This window comes from Cervus elaphus, chromosome 14 (genome assembly GCF_910594005.1).
Source record: "Cervus elaphus chromosome 14, mCerEla1.1, whole genome shotgun sequence".
In the NCBI taxonomy this organism is placed as follows: Eukaryota; Metazoa; Chordata; class Mammalia; order Artiodactyla; family Cervidae; genus Cervus; species Cervus elaphus.
Window position 1 is genome coordinate 80,903,283 of NC_057828.1, and position 15,976 is coordinate 80,919,258.

The 15,976-nt window shown below is 51.0% G+C and overlaps 1 protein-coding gene across 3 annotated transcripts in view; it reads right to left on the minus strand.

Moving 5' to 3' along the window:
- Positions 1-15,976, minus strand: part of PPP1R12B (protein phosphatase 1 regulatory subunit 12B) — a 165,950-nt gene that overhangs the window by 110,525 nt on the left and 39,449 nt on the right. For all 3 annotated transcript variants that reach the window (XM_043924105.1, XM_043924104.1, XM_043924106.1), the window contains exon 2: positions 6,027-6,157. In XM_043924105.1, coding sequence (XP_043780040.1) covers positions 6,027-6,157 — 131 coding nt within the window. The remainder of the gene's footprint in view (positions 1-6,026; positions 6,158-15,976) is intronic.

Consider the following 15,976-nt stretch of genomic DNA (forward strand, 5'->3'; position numbering starts at 1 on the left):
ACAAATACGCCGTTCCCGCCAAGAGCACACCAAGCGGCGCTAGGGCACAAAACAGAACAAAGGACAAATTAAAATGTTCACGGATCTGCCTACGTTACTCGTCCACACAACTCTCCCTTCAACCAGCCATCTCCGTGAAATCTACACTCTAAGACGAAATTAAATGACTGAAGAAATAAATCAGTACATTCTAAATAATTAGATTCTATATTGAAAGCCAATACAGTGTTGGATCCTAAAGAAGAAAGCCCTGATAACTTTAATATTTTACATAGATACTTTTTGATTGTCAAAGTACTTTCACATACAATTATATAATGAGTTTTAAACAACTTTAGGAAGTAGGCTACCTGGGTACTATTAGAGGTAAAGGACAGAGGTTATGGCCCCGTCTTCTGACTTCAAATCTAGTTCCTCTTGGCACTATATCAAGTTACTCTGGGGCCAGTGAGAACCCCAACAATGCCAGAGTGCTCCCAAATACAAGTATTTAAAAGAGAAAGAAAAACTACTTAGGCTTCAACTCATCAACAACACAGTCACCATTTACAGGCCCACCCACGTTTACAGGGCACGCATTTCAGGCACACTGAGGCCCCCCATGGGGCTCAGTGGTAAAGAGCCCATCTGCGACGCAGGAGATGCGGCTTCCATCCCCAGATTGGGAAGATCCCCAGGAGAAGAGAATGGCAACCCACTCCGTTATTCCTGCCTGGAAGACCCAGGGACAGAGAAGCCTGGGGGGGTACAGTCCATGGGGTCATGAAGAGCTAGACACGACTGAATGACCAAACAACAACAACATTTTAAAGACACTCCAGAAGATTTAAAAAAGATACTACATGGCCACTGCATTCAGGAGCTGGCAGAGGAGAATCTGCAGCTATTATCAGACTCAGAGCACATCTTTCGCGGCTATTGCTTTCTCACTGCTTGGTACCTGGTATAAACAGAGCATCCATAAACGTGTCTGCCTTACAGGTGGACTACACATATACAAACTCATCTGACTTTCAGCCGTCTCCACTCTCCCTTCACAGACTCAGGAGGACAGACCCTCCACTGAGGCTAGCCGCTCCCTCTGCTCTCCTTAACTGCACTAAGGCCACCTGCTGCCCTTCACGTCCATGCTCCTTCACCTCCCAACCCTGAGAAACCAAAATGCAAAAAATACATAGGGTGAGCACGGGATACACGCTCCTGGACTGAACTGCACCCTCTCTGCTCACCCCGAACCCCACACTCCCCCGAGTCAGCACCGCACACTCACATCTGGACTGATCTGCACCCTCTCTGCTCACCCTGAACCCCGCACTCCCCTAGAGTCAGCAATGCACACTCACAATGGACTGATCTGCACCCTCTCTGCTCACCCCGAACCCCGCATTCCCCCGAGTCAGCACCGCACACTCACATCTGGACTGATCTGCACCCTCTCTGCTCACCCTGAACCCCGCACTTCCCTAGAGTCAGCAATGCACACTCACAATGGACTGATCTGCACCCTCTCTGCTCACCCTGAACCCCGCACTCCCCTAGAGTCAGCACTGCACACTCACATCTGGACTGAACTGCACCCTCTCTGCTCACCCTGAACCCCGCACTCCCCCAGAGTAAGCAATGCACACACACAATGGACTGATCTGCACCCTCTCTGCTCACCCCGAACCCCACACTCCCCCCGAGTCAGCACCGCACACTCACATCTGGACTGATCTGCACCCTCTCTGCTCACCCTGAACCCCGCACTCCCCCAGAGTCAGCAATGCACACTCACAATGGACTGATCTGCACCCTCTCTGCTCACCCTGAACCCCGCACTCCCCTAGAGTCAGCACTGCACACTCACATCTGGACTGATCTGCACCCTCTCTGCTCACCCTGAACCCCGCACTCCCCCAGAGTCAGCAATGCACACTCACAATGGACTGATCTGCACCCTCTCTGCTCACCCTGAACCCCGCACTCCCCTAGAGTCAGCAATGCACACTCACACATCTGGACTGAACTGCACCCTCTCTGCTCACCCTGAACCCCGCACTCCCCTAGAGTCAGCAATGCACACTCACAATGGACTGATCTGCACCCTCTCTGCTCACCCTGAACCCCACACTCCCCCCGAGTCAGCACCGCACACTCACATCTGGACTGATCTGCACCCTCTCTGCTCACCCTGAACCCCGCACTCCCCCAGAGTCAGCAATGCACACTCACAATGGACTGATCTGCACCCTCTCTGCTCACCCCGAACCCCACACTCCCCCCGAGTCAGCACCGCACACTCACATCTGGACTGATCTGCACCCTCTCTGCTCACCCTGAACCCCGCACTCCCCCAGAGTCAGCAATGCACACTCACATCTGGACTGATCTGCACCCTCTCTGCTCACCCTGAACCCCGCACTCCCCCAGAGTCAGCAATGCACACTCACAATGGACTGATCTGCACCCTCTCTGCTCACCCTGAACCCCGTACTCCCCCAGAGTCAGCAATGCACACACACAATGGACTGATCTGCACCCTCTCTGCTCACCCCGAACCCCACACTCCCCTAGAGTCAGCACTGCACACTCACAATGGACTGATCTGCACCCTCTCTGCTCACCCCGAACCCCGCACTCCCCCGAGTCAGCACCGCACACTCACATCTGGACTGATCTGCACCCTCTCTGCTCACCCTGAACCCCGCACTCCCCTAGAGTCATAAATGCACACTCACACATCTGGACTGATCTGCACCCTCTCTGCTCACCCCGAATCCCGCACTCCCCCCGAGTCAGCACCGCACACTCACATCTGGACTGATCTGCACCCTCTCTGCTCACCCTGAACCCCACACTCCCCCAGAGTCAGCAATGCACACACACAATGGACTGATCTGCACCCTCTCTGCTCACCCCGAATCCCGCACTCCCCCCGAGTCAGCACCGCACACTCATATCTGGACTGATCTGCACCCTCTCTGCTCACCCTGAACCCCACACTCCCCCCGAGTCAGCACTGCACACTCACACATCTGGACTGATCTGCACCCTCTCTGCTCACCCCAAACCCCGCACTCCCCCAGAGTCAGCAATGCACACACACAATGGACTGATCTGCACCCTCTCTGCTCACCCTGAACCCTGCACTATTCCCAAACACAACAGCTCACTTGCCTCCCACATTTCGACACTCCCTCCAACTGATGAAACATACTCCCCTCCCCTCTTTCCTGCTATTATTAGAAAGTTTCCAAGTCTTTCAAAGCCCCTTTCAGAGGCCTTTCCATGTTCTGACAACCGAACCTTCCCTCTTCTTCCTTGGACTCCGCCTCCGGCACTAAGTCTGGGCCTCAGTCGTGACACACGGGGATGTCGAAGCCGCCCCCACTAGCTGACTGCGGCTCCAGGACAACAACTGTGTCCTCCTCATGGGCATCACCGCTGTGACATCCGACGTGCGCTCTCTCTTAGCAACCCACAAACACTGAGTGAAATAAACAGAACGTCGAACTGCTCCGCTCTAACACCTTTCCCATTCTTTACTGGGTCAGGGGCAAGGTCACTCGGACACAAAGGTCCTACTTCTCCCTTTCCTGAGAAGTTCTTGGACCCTGATGGAGACGACTACTGTCCAGAAATGACCTGGGTCTCCCTGAATCAGAGAGATGAGTGCCAAGTGAGACACCACCCCAGACCATCCTCATCCTGGGGGCAGGCTAATGGGGCGGAACCTCTCCAGGTTCACACTGTTACCTGAACAACAAGTATCAACTGACGAAGTCTCCTTTCCGTTCTGACCACGCCGTGCAGCATGATGGAACCCAAGCCCTCTGCAGCGGTAGTACAGATTCTTAACCACTGGACCGCCAGGGACATGTCTATGAAGTAATATTTATTTTAATCCCGAGGATCTTTACAGTTACCCTGAGGCTCAGAAATACCTGTTGGCTCAGGAAACACGCCCTTTAGAAAATAAAGCCTCTCTTGGGATTCCCTAGAGGTCCATCAGGATGCGGTGCTTTCATAGCCACGGCCCAGGTTCCATCCCCAGTCGGGGAACTCAGATTCCACAAGCCATGCACAGCTTGGCCAAAAAAGAAAAATAAGAAAGAAAGAAAATAAAGCCTCTGTGTTCCTCTTAACTCACCACCTACATAAGGTCTTTTTGCTACTATTGTAAGGGGTGAACAAAGAAAATGAGATGTGTTCAAAAACTCAGAAGAAGTTAGCACCACTAATATAAACAATAAAACCAAACTCAACGCTGTCATTTGGGTCAATCTGCCGCTTCTAAGTTACACACTTAGTGGTAACAGAAACGTAAGATACCCAGCTAACCAGCAATAAGCCTGAACTCCAAATGAGGAATAAATAGCCCCTAAACCTCTTTTAAAAAATATATCACACAGGGTTGAAATATGAGACCAGAAAGGGTCATCACACTAGAAGGCACTGATTCTTCCCTGGAAAGCGAGTCTGGCTGTTCTTCATTTCCACTTGCTTGAAATTTAGACTTTCTAAAGATTCTGGGAATGAGAGTATAGTTTAAGGTTTTTAAGATACAAAAAGCAAAACAAGGGAATGACCGCGCTAATCGTCTCTGAAACACCGCTCACAGGCCCCACGGTCGAGGCCCTCAAAGGCGGGCAGCGGCAGGGGGCGCTCTGCAGGCGGCAGGGGGGCTCTGTGGGGTGGGGGTGGGGGCGGGGGCTCTGCGGGCCTGGCAAGGCAGCCGCACAGACGGGCGGTCAGCGACGCTCGGGAGGGCGAGGACAGCCCGCGGCGGCCAGCGGGGCCTGGTCCAGCTCGCGCCTCCGGGCAGGCCTGCACACGTCTGACTGATCATCTGTGCGTGAGGAGACGGTGCCTCTCACCAGTCCGCTTCGCTCAAGGTAGCATTTGTTCAGGCAACAGACACTTAAATGTTGAACTTGTTTCCAAAGGAACTGTGTTCATCCATAAAACCAGGGTAAAGAAACCACGGCAACAGAGCGATGGCAGTCACTGTCTGTCCTCAGCTTCACTTTAAAAGGAGTGAGAGAGACTCCCAGGGTCAGGCCAGCACGAGGCGCCCCGACGCCAGGCCGAGCTCTGCCTCTCACCTTCCAGGGGAAAAGCAGAACCCTGACGGAGTGAGATGCGGTAGCTCAGAATCACAAACAAGCTGCCCGAACAGTCCAATACCAGTGAGGGGGGACGAGCACCTCTGCTCACGGTCCTCAGGTGAACGGACGTCTCTGCAGAGGCTGCCTGAGGGTGGGCGGCTCGGGCTGAGGAGCCGCCCCGAGGGGAGCTCTCCCGCAGGCGCCCACTCCTCAGGACTCGTGGCGTCTGTCAGCCCACCGCCTCTCACTGCCTGCACCCAGCCCCTCACCGCGGGACCCGGCGAAGCGGCTTCCGTGGGGCTGCTCCCAGGCCTCTGCAGAGCTGCCCACACAGCTCACCCTGCTGTCCAACAGGAGGGCTATAATTGGCTCCAGGCCTGCTGGAAAGGGGCTGTAAAACAACTCAGCTGACTTTCAAAGGACCACAGGAGACCACCGCTTTATAGAGAGAATTTACCTTAGCAATCCACGGTTATTCTCATCTAGAACACACGTGACTGCCTTCTTTTAAAGGTGTTTTTAAGTCTCTTATCTCCCTGGCCACCCGTTCACTAAGCAGACACTCACTCCGCACCCCGTCCAGCCCAGACACTGTGTGGTGGGGTTCTTCTACACAAAGGGTGTGGAGAAGCTCTCCAGGTCTGCCCCAGGCGTGTCCAGCTACAGTCGCTAGAAATGTAGCCCAGACAATGCAGCCGACTGAAGCCACCTCTGCGTACCCCAACAAACATGAATCACCTACAGACAGAAGCAACCACAAAAGCTCAGCTAAAACGCTGCAGATTTAGCAGCTATGTAAAGAGCAGTTATCAATTATTCCTTAAAAATAACTCAACTGCCCGCTTTCATGACTACAGTAAAGAGCAGCCTTGGCTGTGTGTGACACTCAGACTCGAGAGCAGAGCGCGAATCCACACGCGCCGCCGGCACACTCACTCTGCTATGTTGAGGTAGCCACAGGAAGCTGCCGCGTGCAGGGGCGTCCAGCCTTCGTTGTCCTGCTGGTTGACGCTGGCTCCGTTCTCCACCAGGAACTTCACCATGTCCAGGTTCTCGTCAATGCAGGCCTGCAAAGAAAAGCCCATCACTGACTCAGCAATCGCGTGGGGGACCGTGCGGCGGTGTTGGCAAACAAGGCATGTCCAGCCCCTGCGTCCTGAAGAGTGTCCTGGGGGGCTGCTCAGCGCTGGGGTCTTAGGCAAACCCCCGAACTCCCTCCCTGCCTCAATGCTCAGCTGTGAAAGCGGCATGATGGTAACTGATCGCATCACAGTGCCGCGAGGACTAACCAAGGAGAGTGATCGCTGAGGTGCTGTTTCATCATCACGTTACCCAAGAGTGATGTCAGGAACCACTGGTGTGCCTGTGGATCTTAAAGGCTCAAATACACCTTTCTCAGCAGGAAGCCGCAGCTGAAGTTCCAGGGCTGCTAAACCATCTCTGCTCTGGCGAGAGGGTGCAGCGAGCCTTCAAACAGAAGCAGTGTATTTCCTTTCCATGTACCTTCGGAACAGCTGCAGAGAACACGGCAAGTATTCTGCGCAACAGTCAGGAAGGCAGAGACGCTTCCAAATAAAGGCTGCAAGCCCACTCTGAGCCAGCAAGAAAAGCCACAAACAGCAGGGAAGGCCACCAAGAGCCAAAGGCTGTCTGAGCACACCTAGAGGACAGAAGAGGGTGACAGCCCATATGTATGGAGGTGACCATCCTCAAGACTGCGGTGGACCCAGAAGGGCGGAGACGCTTCAGCGCCCAGAGACAAGCGAGATTCCCTTTTTAAAAACTTCTCTCTTAGCCCCTCCTACACAACAGAAAAAGAAGAAAAAAAAAAAAAAACAAAGTTAAAACTTTAGCAGAGAACAACTATCCAGGTCAAGCTGACTTTTGTAACACTGTTAAGACCCAACTTGCCCCTCTCACTGGGCTGAGGCCTCAGACACAGAGGCCCACGGGGAGGAGCAAAACAAGCGCTGAGGCCGGTTTCCCTCAATTATGACCCTGAAGAAGCCCGTGACTAACCCTCAATCACGGATTCTCAGTGTCTTTAATGCTCTCCAACACAACAGTAAACACGCACGCAGCCCTTCTCCACGTCCCACGCTCAGAGCCGACTCTGAGCACAAAGCATCTGTGTATCTGCCTGAGTTCCCAGATGAACAAGCAGCTTTCTTCACAGATGCTACTTTACTCAGAAGAATGAACAGGTAAACTATGACCATCAGGGCTCGAAAATGGAAAGTGAGCCTGTCACTTCAAAAGAAAAGAAACCTAGTATTTCTTGCCAAGGACAAAATTTGGCCATCCAATTAAAATCAGAATTCTGAAAAATTACGCACTACCAAGAACTTGACAGCTTCCTAATACTCAGTTTTCCAATGTGACCAGTGGGATTATCAACAAAGGTGATTTTTTAATACTGTAAACAGAAATACATACTAAGATCTGGAAGATCTGTGTAACTCAACGAACCTATATTTTCCACAAAAGCAAATTCATGTGTGAAAACCAAGCAAGGTAAAAAATCCACTCAAAAAAGAGGTCAGATGATGGACTTTAACGTCACAAAGTAAGGAAACTCCGCTGATATGGTTTCAGATTCCACACAGTGACTAACACTCAAGAAGCTACCCTCATTGGCATTTCAGTGCAGCACCAAGAACACCCGTAACTGTCTGAACAGGCTATGAAAACACTCCCCCCCTTCCAAACAGCCACCCGTGTGAGCCCAGATCTCCCTCATAAACATTCATCAAAACAATTTATCACAGGAGACAGAACGCAGACACCCGCAGAGATTCGTACAAATGCAGAACAAAGCCACTCTTCTCATTAGGCCACCATGTCGATCAACTATGTTTACTGTGCTTTTGTTTCTGAAAGTATATAGCTCTTTTCCACTAAAATACGTGGTTTCTACAAACATGTAATGGGCTATTGCTATTTTAACTGAATTATTAAGCACATAGTTTCAAGATTTTTCAGTAATATGTAATAATACTTATGAACTGAAGCTCTTTAGGGGCCTGAATAAATTTTTAGAATGTCAAGGATTACTTAGATCAAACAGTTTGAGAACTGATGTCTTCAATGAAACACACCAAGGGATATTTCACGGTGATAATGAGCAACTGGGAAAGACTGAGGGCAGGAGGATGACATGGATGGATGGCATCATCGCCTCAATGGACATGAGTTTGAGCAAACTCTGGGAGATGGTGAAGGACAGGGAAGCCTGGTGAATTGCAGTCGGGGGTGGGGGTGGGATGGGGGCAGGTCACAAAAAGTGCAATGACATAGCATGGGCAACCACTGAAACAGCAAAAGATTAATTACTGTGGGGGGGATTCAAGCCAGAACTCTGAGGGTAACTACAACACTTAAGCATCTATCCTAGCAAAAGCACTTAAAAAGAAACCCCTCCAGATAAACCTCATGTCAATCTCATTTAGAAACAAAGACTGGATGACAAGCAGTTGATTCAATCTAGAGGATATTTATTTAATTAGGTAATCTTGGCTGAAGATTCACTTCATGGCAAATAGATGGGGAAACTATGGAAACAGTGAGAGACTTTATTTTCTTGGGCTCCAAAATCACTGCAGAGGGTGACTGCAGCCATGAAATTAGAAGATGTTCCTTGGAAGATAAGCTATGACCAACCTAGACAGTGTATTAAAAAGCAGAGACATTAATTTGCCAACAAAGGTCCATCTAGTCAAAGCTATGGATGTGACAGTTGGACTATAAAGAAAGCTGAGTGCCAAAGACTTGATGTTCTTGAACTGTGGTGTTGGAGAAGACTCCTGAGAGTCCCTTGGACTGCAAGGAGATCCAACTAGTCAGTCCCAAAGGAAATCAGTCCTGAATATTCATTGGAAGGACTGATGCTGAAGCTGAAACTCCAATACTTTGGCCACCTGATGCGAAGAACTGACTCACTGAAAAAGACCTGATGCTGGAAAAGACTGAAGGCAGGAGGAGAAGGGGATGACAGAAGATGAGATGGTTGGATGGCATCACCGATTTGATGAGTTTGAGCAAGCTCCGGGAACTGGTGAAGGACAGGGAGGCCTGGCGTGCTGCAGTCCACGGGGTCGCAAAGAGTCAGAAACGACTGAGCTGAACTGACTGAAGAAATCCGGGATAGACACCAGGTCACTCAGGTCTGACCTTAATCAAACCCCTATGATTATATAGTGGAAGTGACAAATAGATTCAAGGGATTAGATGCAATAGACAGAGTGCCTGCAGAGCTATGGACAGAGGTGTACAACCCTGTACAGGGAAGCAGTAACCAAAACCATCCCAAAGAAAAAAACACAGGGAGGCAGAGTGGCTGTCTGAGGAGGCCTCACAACTAGCTTGAAAAAGGAAAGTGAAGGGCAGAGGAGGAAGGGAAAGGCACACCCAAATAAAAGCAGAGTTTCAGAGAATACCAGGGAGAGAGAAGAAAGCTTTCTTAAGTGAACAGTGCGAAGAACTAGAGGAAAACAATAGAATGGGGAAGACTAGAGATCTTTTCAAGAAAACTGAGATACCAAGGGAACATTTCATGGAAAGATGAGCATGATAAAGGACAGAAATAGTATGGACCTAACAGAACCAGAAGATATTAAGAAGACGTGGCAAGAATACACAAAAAAAGGTCTTAATGACCTGGATAACCACAATGATGTGGTCACTCACCTAAAGCCAGACATTCTGAAGTCTGAAGTCAAATGGGCCTTAGGAAGCATCACTACGAACAAAGCTACTGGAGGTGATGGAATTCCAGTTGAGCAATTTCAAATCCTAAAAGATAATGCTGTGAAAGTGCTGCCAGCAAACTTGGAAAACTCAGCACGGGACTGGAAAAGGTCAGTTTTCATTCCAATCTCAGAAAAGGGCAAAAGCCAAAAAATGTTCAAACTACAGTATAATTGCTTTCATCTCACACACTAGCAAAGTAATGCTCAAAATTCTCCAAGCTAGGCTTCAACAGTACATGAACCGAGAACTTCCAGATATTCAAGCTGGATATAGAAAAGGCAGAGGAATCAGAGATCAAATTGCCAACATCTGCTATATCATCGAAAAAGAAAGAGAGTTCCAGAAAAACATCTACTTCTGTTTTATTGACTCTGCTAAAGCCTTTGACTGTGTGTATCACAGCAAACTGTGGACAATTCTTAGAGAGATGGGAATACCAGGCCACCTTACCTGCCTCCTGAGAAATCTATATGCAGGTCAAGAAGCAACAGAACCAGACATGGAACAATAAACTAGTTCAAAATTGGGAATGGGGTACATCAAGGCTGTATATTATCACCCTGCTTGTTTAACTTTTATATGCAGAGTACATCATGAGAAACACCAGGCTGGATGAAACACAAGCTGGAATCAAGATTGCCTGGAGAAATACCAACAACCTCGGATATGCAGATGATACCATTTTAATGGCAGAAAGTTAAGAGCAACTAAAAAGCCTCTTGATGAAAGTGAAAGAGGAGAGTGAAAACGGTGGCTTAAAACTCAACATTCAAACAACTAAGATCATGGCATTTGGTTCCATCACCTCATGTCAAACAGAAGGGGAAAAAACGGGAAGAGGAGCAAATTTTACATTCTTGGGCTCCAAAATCACAGCAGAAGGTGACTGCAGCCACAAAATCAAAGGATGCTTGCTCCTTAGAAGAAAGTTATGACAAATGTAGACAGTGTATTAAAAATCACAGACATCACTTTGCTGACAAAGGTCTGTAGAGTCAAAACTATTGTTTTTCCAGTAGTCATGTTCAGATGTGAGAGTTGGACTATGAAGAAGGCTGAGCGCAGGAGAATTGATGCTTTCAAACTCCGGTGCTGGAGAAGACTCTTTAGAGTCTCTTGGACAGCAAGGAGATCAACCCAGTCAATTCTAAAGGAAATCAACCCTGAATATTCATTGAAAGGACTGAAGCTGAAGCTCTAATACTTTGGCCACCTCACGTGAAGAGCAGACTCAATGGAAAAGATCCTGATGCTGGGAAAGAATGAGGGCAGGTGGAGGAGGGGGCAACAGAGCAGAAGATGGTTGGATGTCATCACTGACTCAATGGACATGAGTTTGAGCAAGTTCCAAGAGACAGTGAAGGACAGGGAGGCCTGGTGCACTGCAGTCCATGTCCACAGGGTCACAAAGAGTCGGATATGACTCAGCGACTGAACAACAAATGATCTTAGTTACAAAAAGCATCTTGTTCATTTCCCCCAAACCACTTGATATTCTTTTTACAATTAGTGGAATTAGTTAAACAGCTTAACCTCGATTTGATTTGATGTCATGTATTCCTCCAGCCTGACCTTCTGAGGCCAGATGACTTTTAGAGCCAGTATTCAAAATAGCCTCTTTTTTAACCGGCAGTTTCAAAAAATAAAAACTTTTTCCTATTATGTTTGCTTAGGTTGATCAATTCTACAAGCTTTCCTCATTTATACTTCCTTACCATGTAAGATATTTCATAACTATTCATAATATTATGAACCATTTTGTAATTAAGACTATCAGTGAACCTCTCACACCCTGCATGTCTGCCAGTCTGCAATCCCACAGGTTAAGATTCAGCTAACCCCCTGCAGAATATGTCACTAAAAACTGCTAATACTTTAACTGGAAGGATGGAAGAGGGTATTTGCAAATAGGTAGTGAAGTTCAAGGAGGAGAATGTGCTTCAGAGGTTAAGGACACTCTCTGCCCAGGTGTCATACACTGTGTCAGGAAGGTCCAATGTGCCCTCGGGCCCTGTGCTAGTATGCAGCACGAATCCACTGCTCCTCACCTGGCTGCAAAGTCTCTCTGGCGCTGGACGGAGAACAGTCTGGACACTTAGCCAGGGGCCATACCATCACCACGCAGAATTCTGGGAACCAATGTTCTCAAGATGTTTCTTCATCCTTAGATGGATGCCAAATTCCAGAGGGAACACAACCCCAGCGAACCAGGTATCAAACAGGAGAAACCTCTCTTCTCTTTCCCCCCTCACGTCTCCCTTCCTTTTCTTCACCTCATAGTAACTTCAGTTCTCTTCCTTTGCAGTTTCATGATCACTCCTGTCTATGAGCCTCACATCCCTGATATGGCGTTTATGTAGAATGACACTGTGAGGATGTCCGAGACGATGACAGCCGGCCTCATCTGACAGTGTCCCTCTCCAGAGGGTCGTCTGGGAGGAAACAGCAGGACAGAGGTCAGATGCCCCCTCGCCCGGCACCCCACAGGGCGTGGCAGGAGCCGGGCAGACCTGGGCCCATGACCCAGCCCTGCCAGCGCACACGCCCCGAGCGAGGACCAGGGGCTCAGCTGGGGACGGGAGCACCACCAGCCTCGCAGGCCTGGGTGAGGACTAAAGAAGATAAACCCTTGGCGCAGCACCTGGCACTGTTGTTTTTAAGCTAGGGGTTTAACTCAACGGCAACAACTTCCCCAGGAAAAAGCATAAATCCTACTTTACTCCTCATGTACCACTGCCCTCCAGCTCTAGGCTTTGAGCTAGCAAGATCATGGAGCCTGTTCCTTAAGCCTGCCTTCAGGAAATTCCCTGTAGCGCCTAAGATGCTCTGGGGTCCTACAGTCAGAAGCCACAGGAATCAAACAGTATGTCCACAGTCAACTAAAGAAGACCGCTGTCGGGCAGACCAGTCCACAAAGTTGTAGGCAGTCCTTCTCAGGATTCATCTAGGAGTGACCATTCTCTGTTCTTTGTTTCGGGGAATTTTTTTCCCTCTAGGAGGGTTTCCATGGTGGCTGAAGAATCCGCCTGCAATGTGGGAGACCTGGGTTTGGGTCTCTGGGTTGAGAAGATCCCCTGGAGAAGGGAACGGCTACCCAGTCCAGTATTCTTGCCTGGAGAATCCCCAAGGACAGAAGAGCCTGGTGGGCTGCAGTGCACGGGGTCACAATGAGTCGGACCCGACTGAGTGACTTTCCCTTTCACTAGGAGAATGAGTGTGACTGAAGTCAAGGAAGACAAATGATAGTCCCTGAAAGGCCTCTCAGCTAAACGAAGACTAAACTTAGACGCTTCTGCCCACTCCCTCTGCAGCTGTGCTGGTGCCTCTTCCGGGCCTCAGCGAGAGGGCAGGCAGGCGGCCGCCTAGAAAGCCATGGCTGGGGCCACGGCCCCCACGCAGGGCTGCATGCGCCTCCCCACGGACAGGTCTTCCCCTTGAACAGGCCAAGACACTAAACAGCCTTCTGATGTCACTTTTGACACAGAATATTACTAAAGTAACAACCTGTTCTAAGCTCCTTGAGAAAAGGAGATATTACTTAATTACTAGTCCAGAAAGCTACTAGAGAAATTGCCAGTCATTTAAAGCTTCCTAAAATCAGCATGTCACAGTTCCCTGGCAATGAGCATCTCTCCCCCAGGAAAAAGACTTGACTTCACGGCCTGGAGAAAGGGGAGCACCGCGCCCCTCCACTGTAGCTTGCCCTGCCCTCTCTCCATCAGAGGCAAGAGCAGCTGACGGCTGACCAGCGCCAGCGTTAATCTGGGAGTACAACAGCGGCCTTACAGAGCAAAGCTGCCTCCATCCCCAAAATAGCCTGCAGCTGTCACCACCAGCAAGCGCCACTGACCCCAGAGCTGACCGTGCCGCTGTGTCTCAGAACACTGCTGAGACTACCTGCTCTGGCCCGGAACAGCCTCCCCCAGGCCCATTCACTCCAGCACAGGCCGCACACTGACGCCGGGCCCCGGGCAGCGGGGTTTCCCGGCCTCGATTCCACAGATCACACTGGGGGATGATGCTGCTGGAGACATGGCCCTTCCACACCTCTCACCATCTTGTCCTCTATCCTCCAAACTTGTATAACCCAGTAATAATAATTTATATAGTCTATATAACTCAAAAATTATGTAATTCCCAAAATTATGCAATGTCTACCTTATGCTGAAAACCCTAAATGCTTGGAGGTAACAGCAAGGAGCCAAATTTCTCTCACACAAGCGCGTATCACTGAACTCCCTGAATCGCCTGCAAGTCTCAAGCCACCAGCGGCCAGGACGCAAACCCCACGAGGGAGGCCTCTCTGGCTGGCTGTTCACTGACCGATCCCAAACAGCAAGACTGCACCGGGCACCCAGCAGTTCCCCAACAGACGCCTGTGGGAAAGAACGAACGCCCAAACGCACACAAAGTCCCATTTTCTACAGATTCAGGTGACTTTCGGCTGCCTGGACTCACCCAAAGGCCTCTCCAGGCTCATCCCACTGACAGCAGACAGCACGTCCCAGTGTGGGCTGGCCCCACTGAGGACAGCACGCTGACACCGCACGTCTCCCGCTGGGCACGCATCTCCATCCACTGGGCAGCAGCTGAACGGTGGCCCAGCAGGGTACGGCCATGTCCTAATGCCAGAAGCCGGAGAGGGGGATGCGACTCACACAAGGGGGCCCTGCAGGCATAGGCAGGTTATGGTCTCCAGGTGCGGAGGCGTCCTGGGTGACCTGAGAGGCCCCAAATCCAACCAGCGTCCTGCCAAGAGGCAGACAAGCAGGCAGGGGAGACTGGCGAAGGCAGAAGAGGGGTGGCAGCGTGCCCGGGGCAGAACCTGGAGAGAGCCAGCCGTCACCAGGAGCCGGGGCCCTAGAGGAGAGCCTCTCCCTGGAGCTCCGGGGCCAGGGCGGCCCCATCGCACCCTGACTTCAGGCTTCAGCCTTCCGCCTTGAGAGCCGTGAGGTGACAGGCTCCTGCTGCTGCCAGCCACCAGGCCTGTGGTGGTCGGCCACAAACCATGGGGCACCGACACGGCTGGCACAGAGTGGACGTGAGCTCCGCGAGGACCGGCGGCACCCGAGCCCTCGGGGCCAACACGGTCACCGCAGCCAGTCACCGTGTCTCTGCCGGATGAAAATGGTCGGGAAATCAACTACACCACTTCTTAAGTCACAGCTGTATTTTACCAGAAGGTTTTAAAATCAATTTTCAGCCCGAAGAGCAAATGCCCTGAAAGGCCTGACCACGTGCTTGCGTTGGGCACGCTGCTGAAAGTACTGCCTGAGGACCGGGGCCAAGGCGGGCGGGGACGCGGAGGACTGAACCATGAGGCTGCTGGGACCCAATACAGCTCAGCTCACAGCACCCTGGCTCCAACAGGGCAGCCTCAGCGCGCCACCAGAACGCCTTCGGGCGGAGTCGAGGCGACCCAGGCCTCAGTACGTTTGGAAATCTCAGCCCTGAGCAGTAAGCCCTTCAAAAAAGCTCTACCACACTGTAGCTCAGACCGCCTGACCCACAACTGAGGCAAGCGTCCACTGCGGCCACAACACAGCGTGTCCGTCAGGGAGGCAGGGATCACGGCAGCAGGCTGTCCAACGCGACAGGTGCCCCGGCACCGCCAGCCTAGCTCAGGGCTCAGGGCTCAGGGCCGCGGGCGGCTTGGCCCAGCGGCAAGAACTATATCTGAGGATGCGCTCAGCGCTCAGGCCGGCTCTGGACACAGATCTGTGGCCTTTCAGGAGAGAGAGCCAACAGAGGCAGCACAAGCATTTTCCATGGAGCGTCATATGACAGAGACTCGTGTTCTCAGCAAACTGGCATCTGTCCCCAAGGCTGTGGCCGTCTATAATCTGCGGCCAAAGAAACCTTCCTTCAGTTAAGAGCAAGCGCCTTACTGTCTAAGGTGGACACTGCTTCGGTTTCAAACGTATGCTCACTCTGGGTCTAACAGGAGAGCCTAGAAATGCCACCACCCTTACCCTTCAAATAAGGCCGCCCTCCACCGTCCCTGAGCTGTCAGACAGGCATCACCGTGGCAACTTCTGTACCACAAAGCCTGTGCCCAGCTACCCTAACGTGTCATCGAGGCAGCTTTTTGAAAAGTCAAGGAGAAGGTGCAGGGCCTGGAGAAGGGCAAGGAGAAG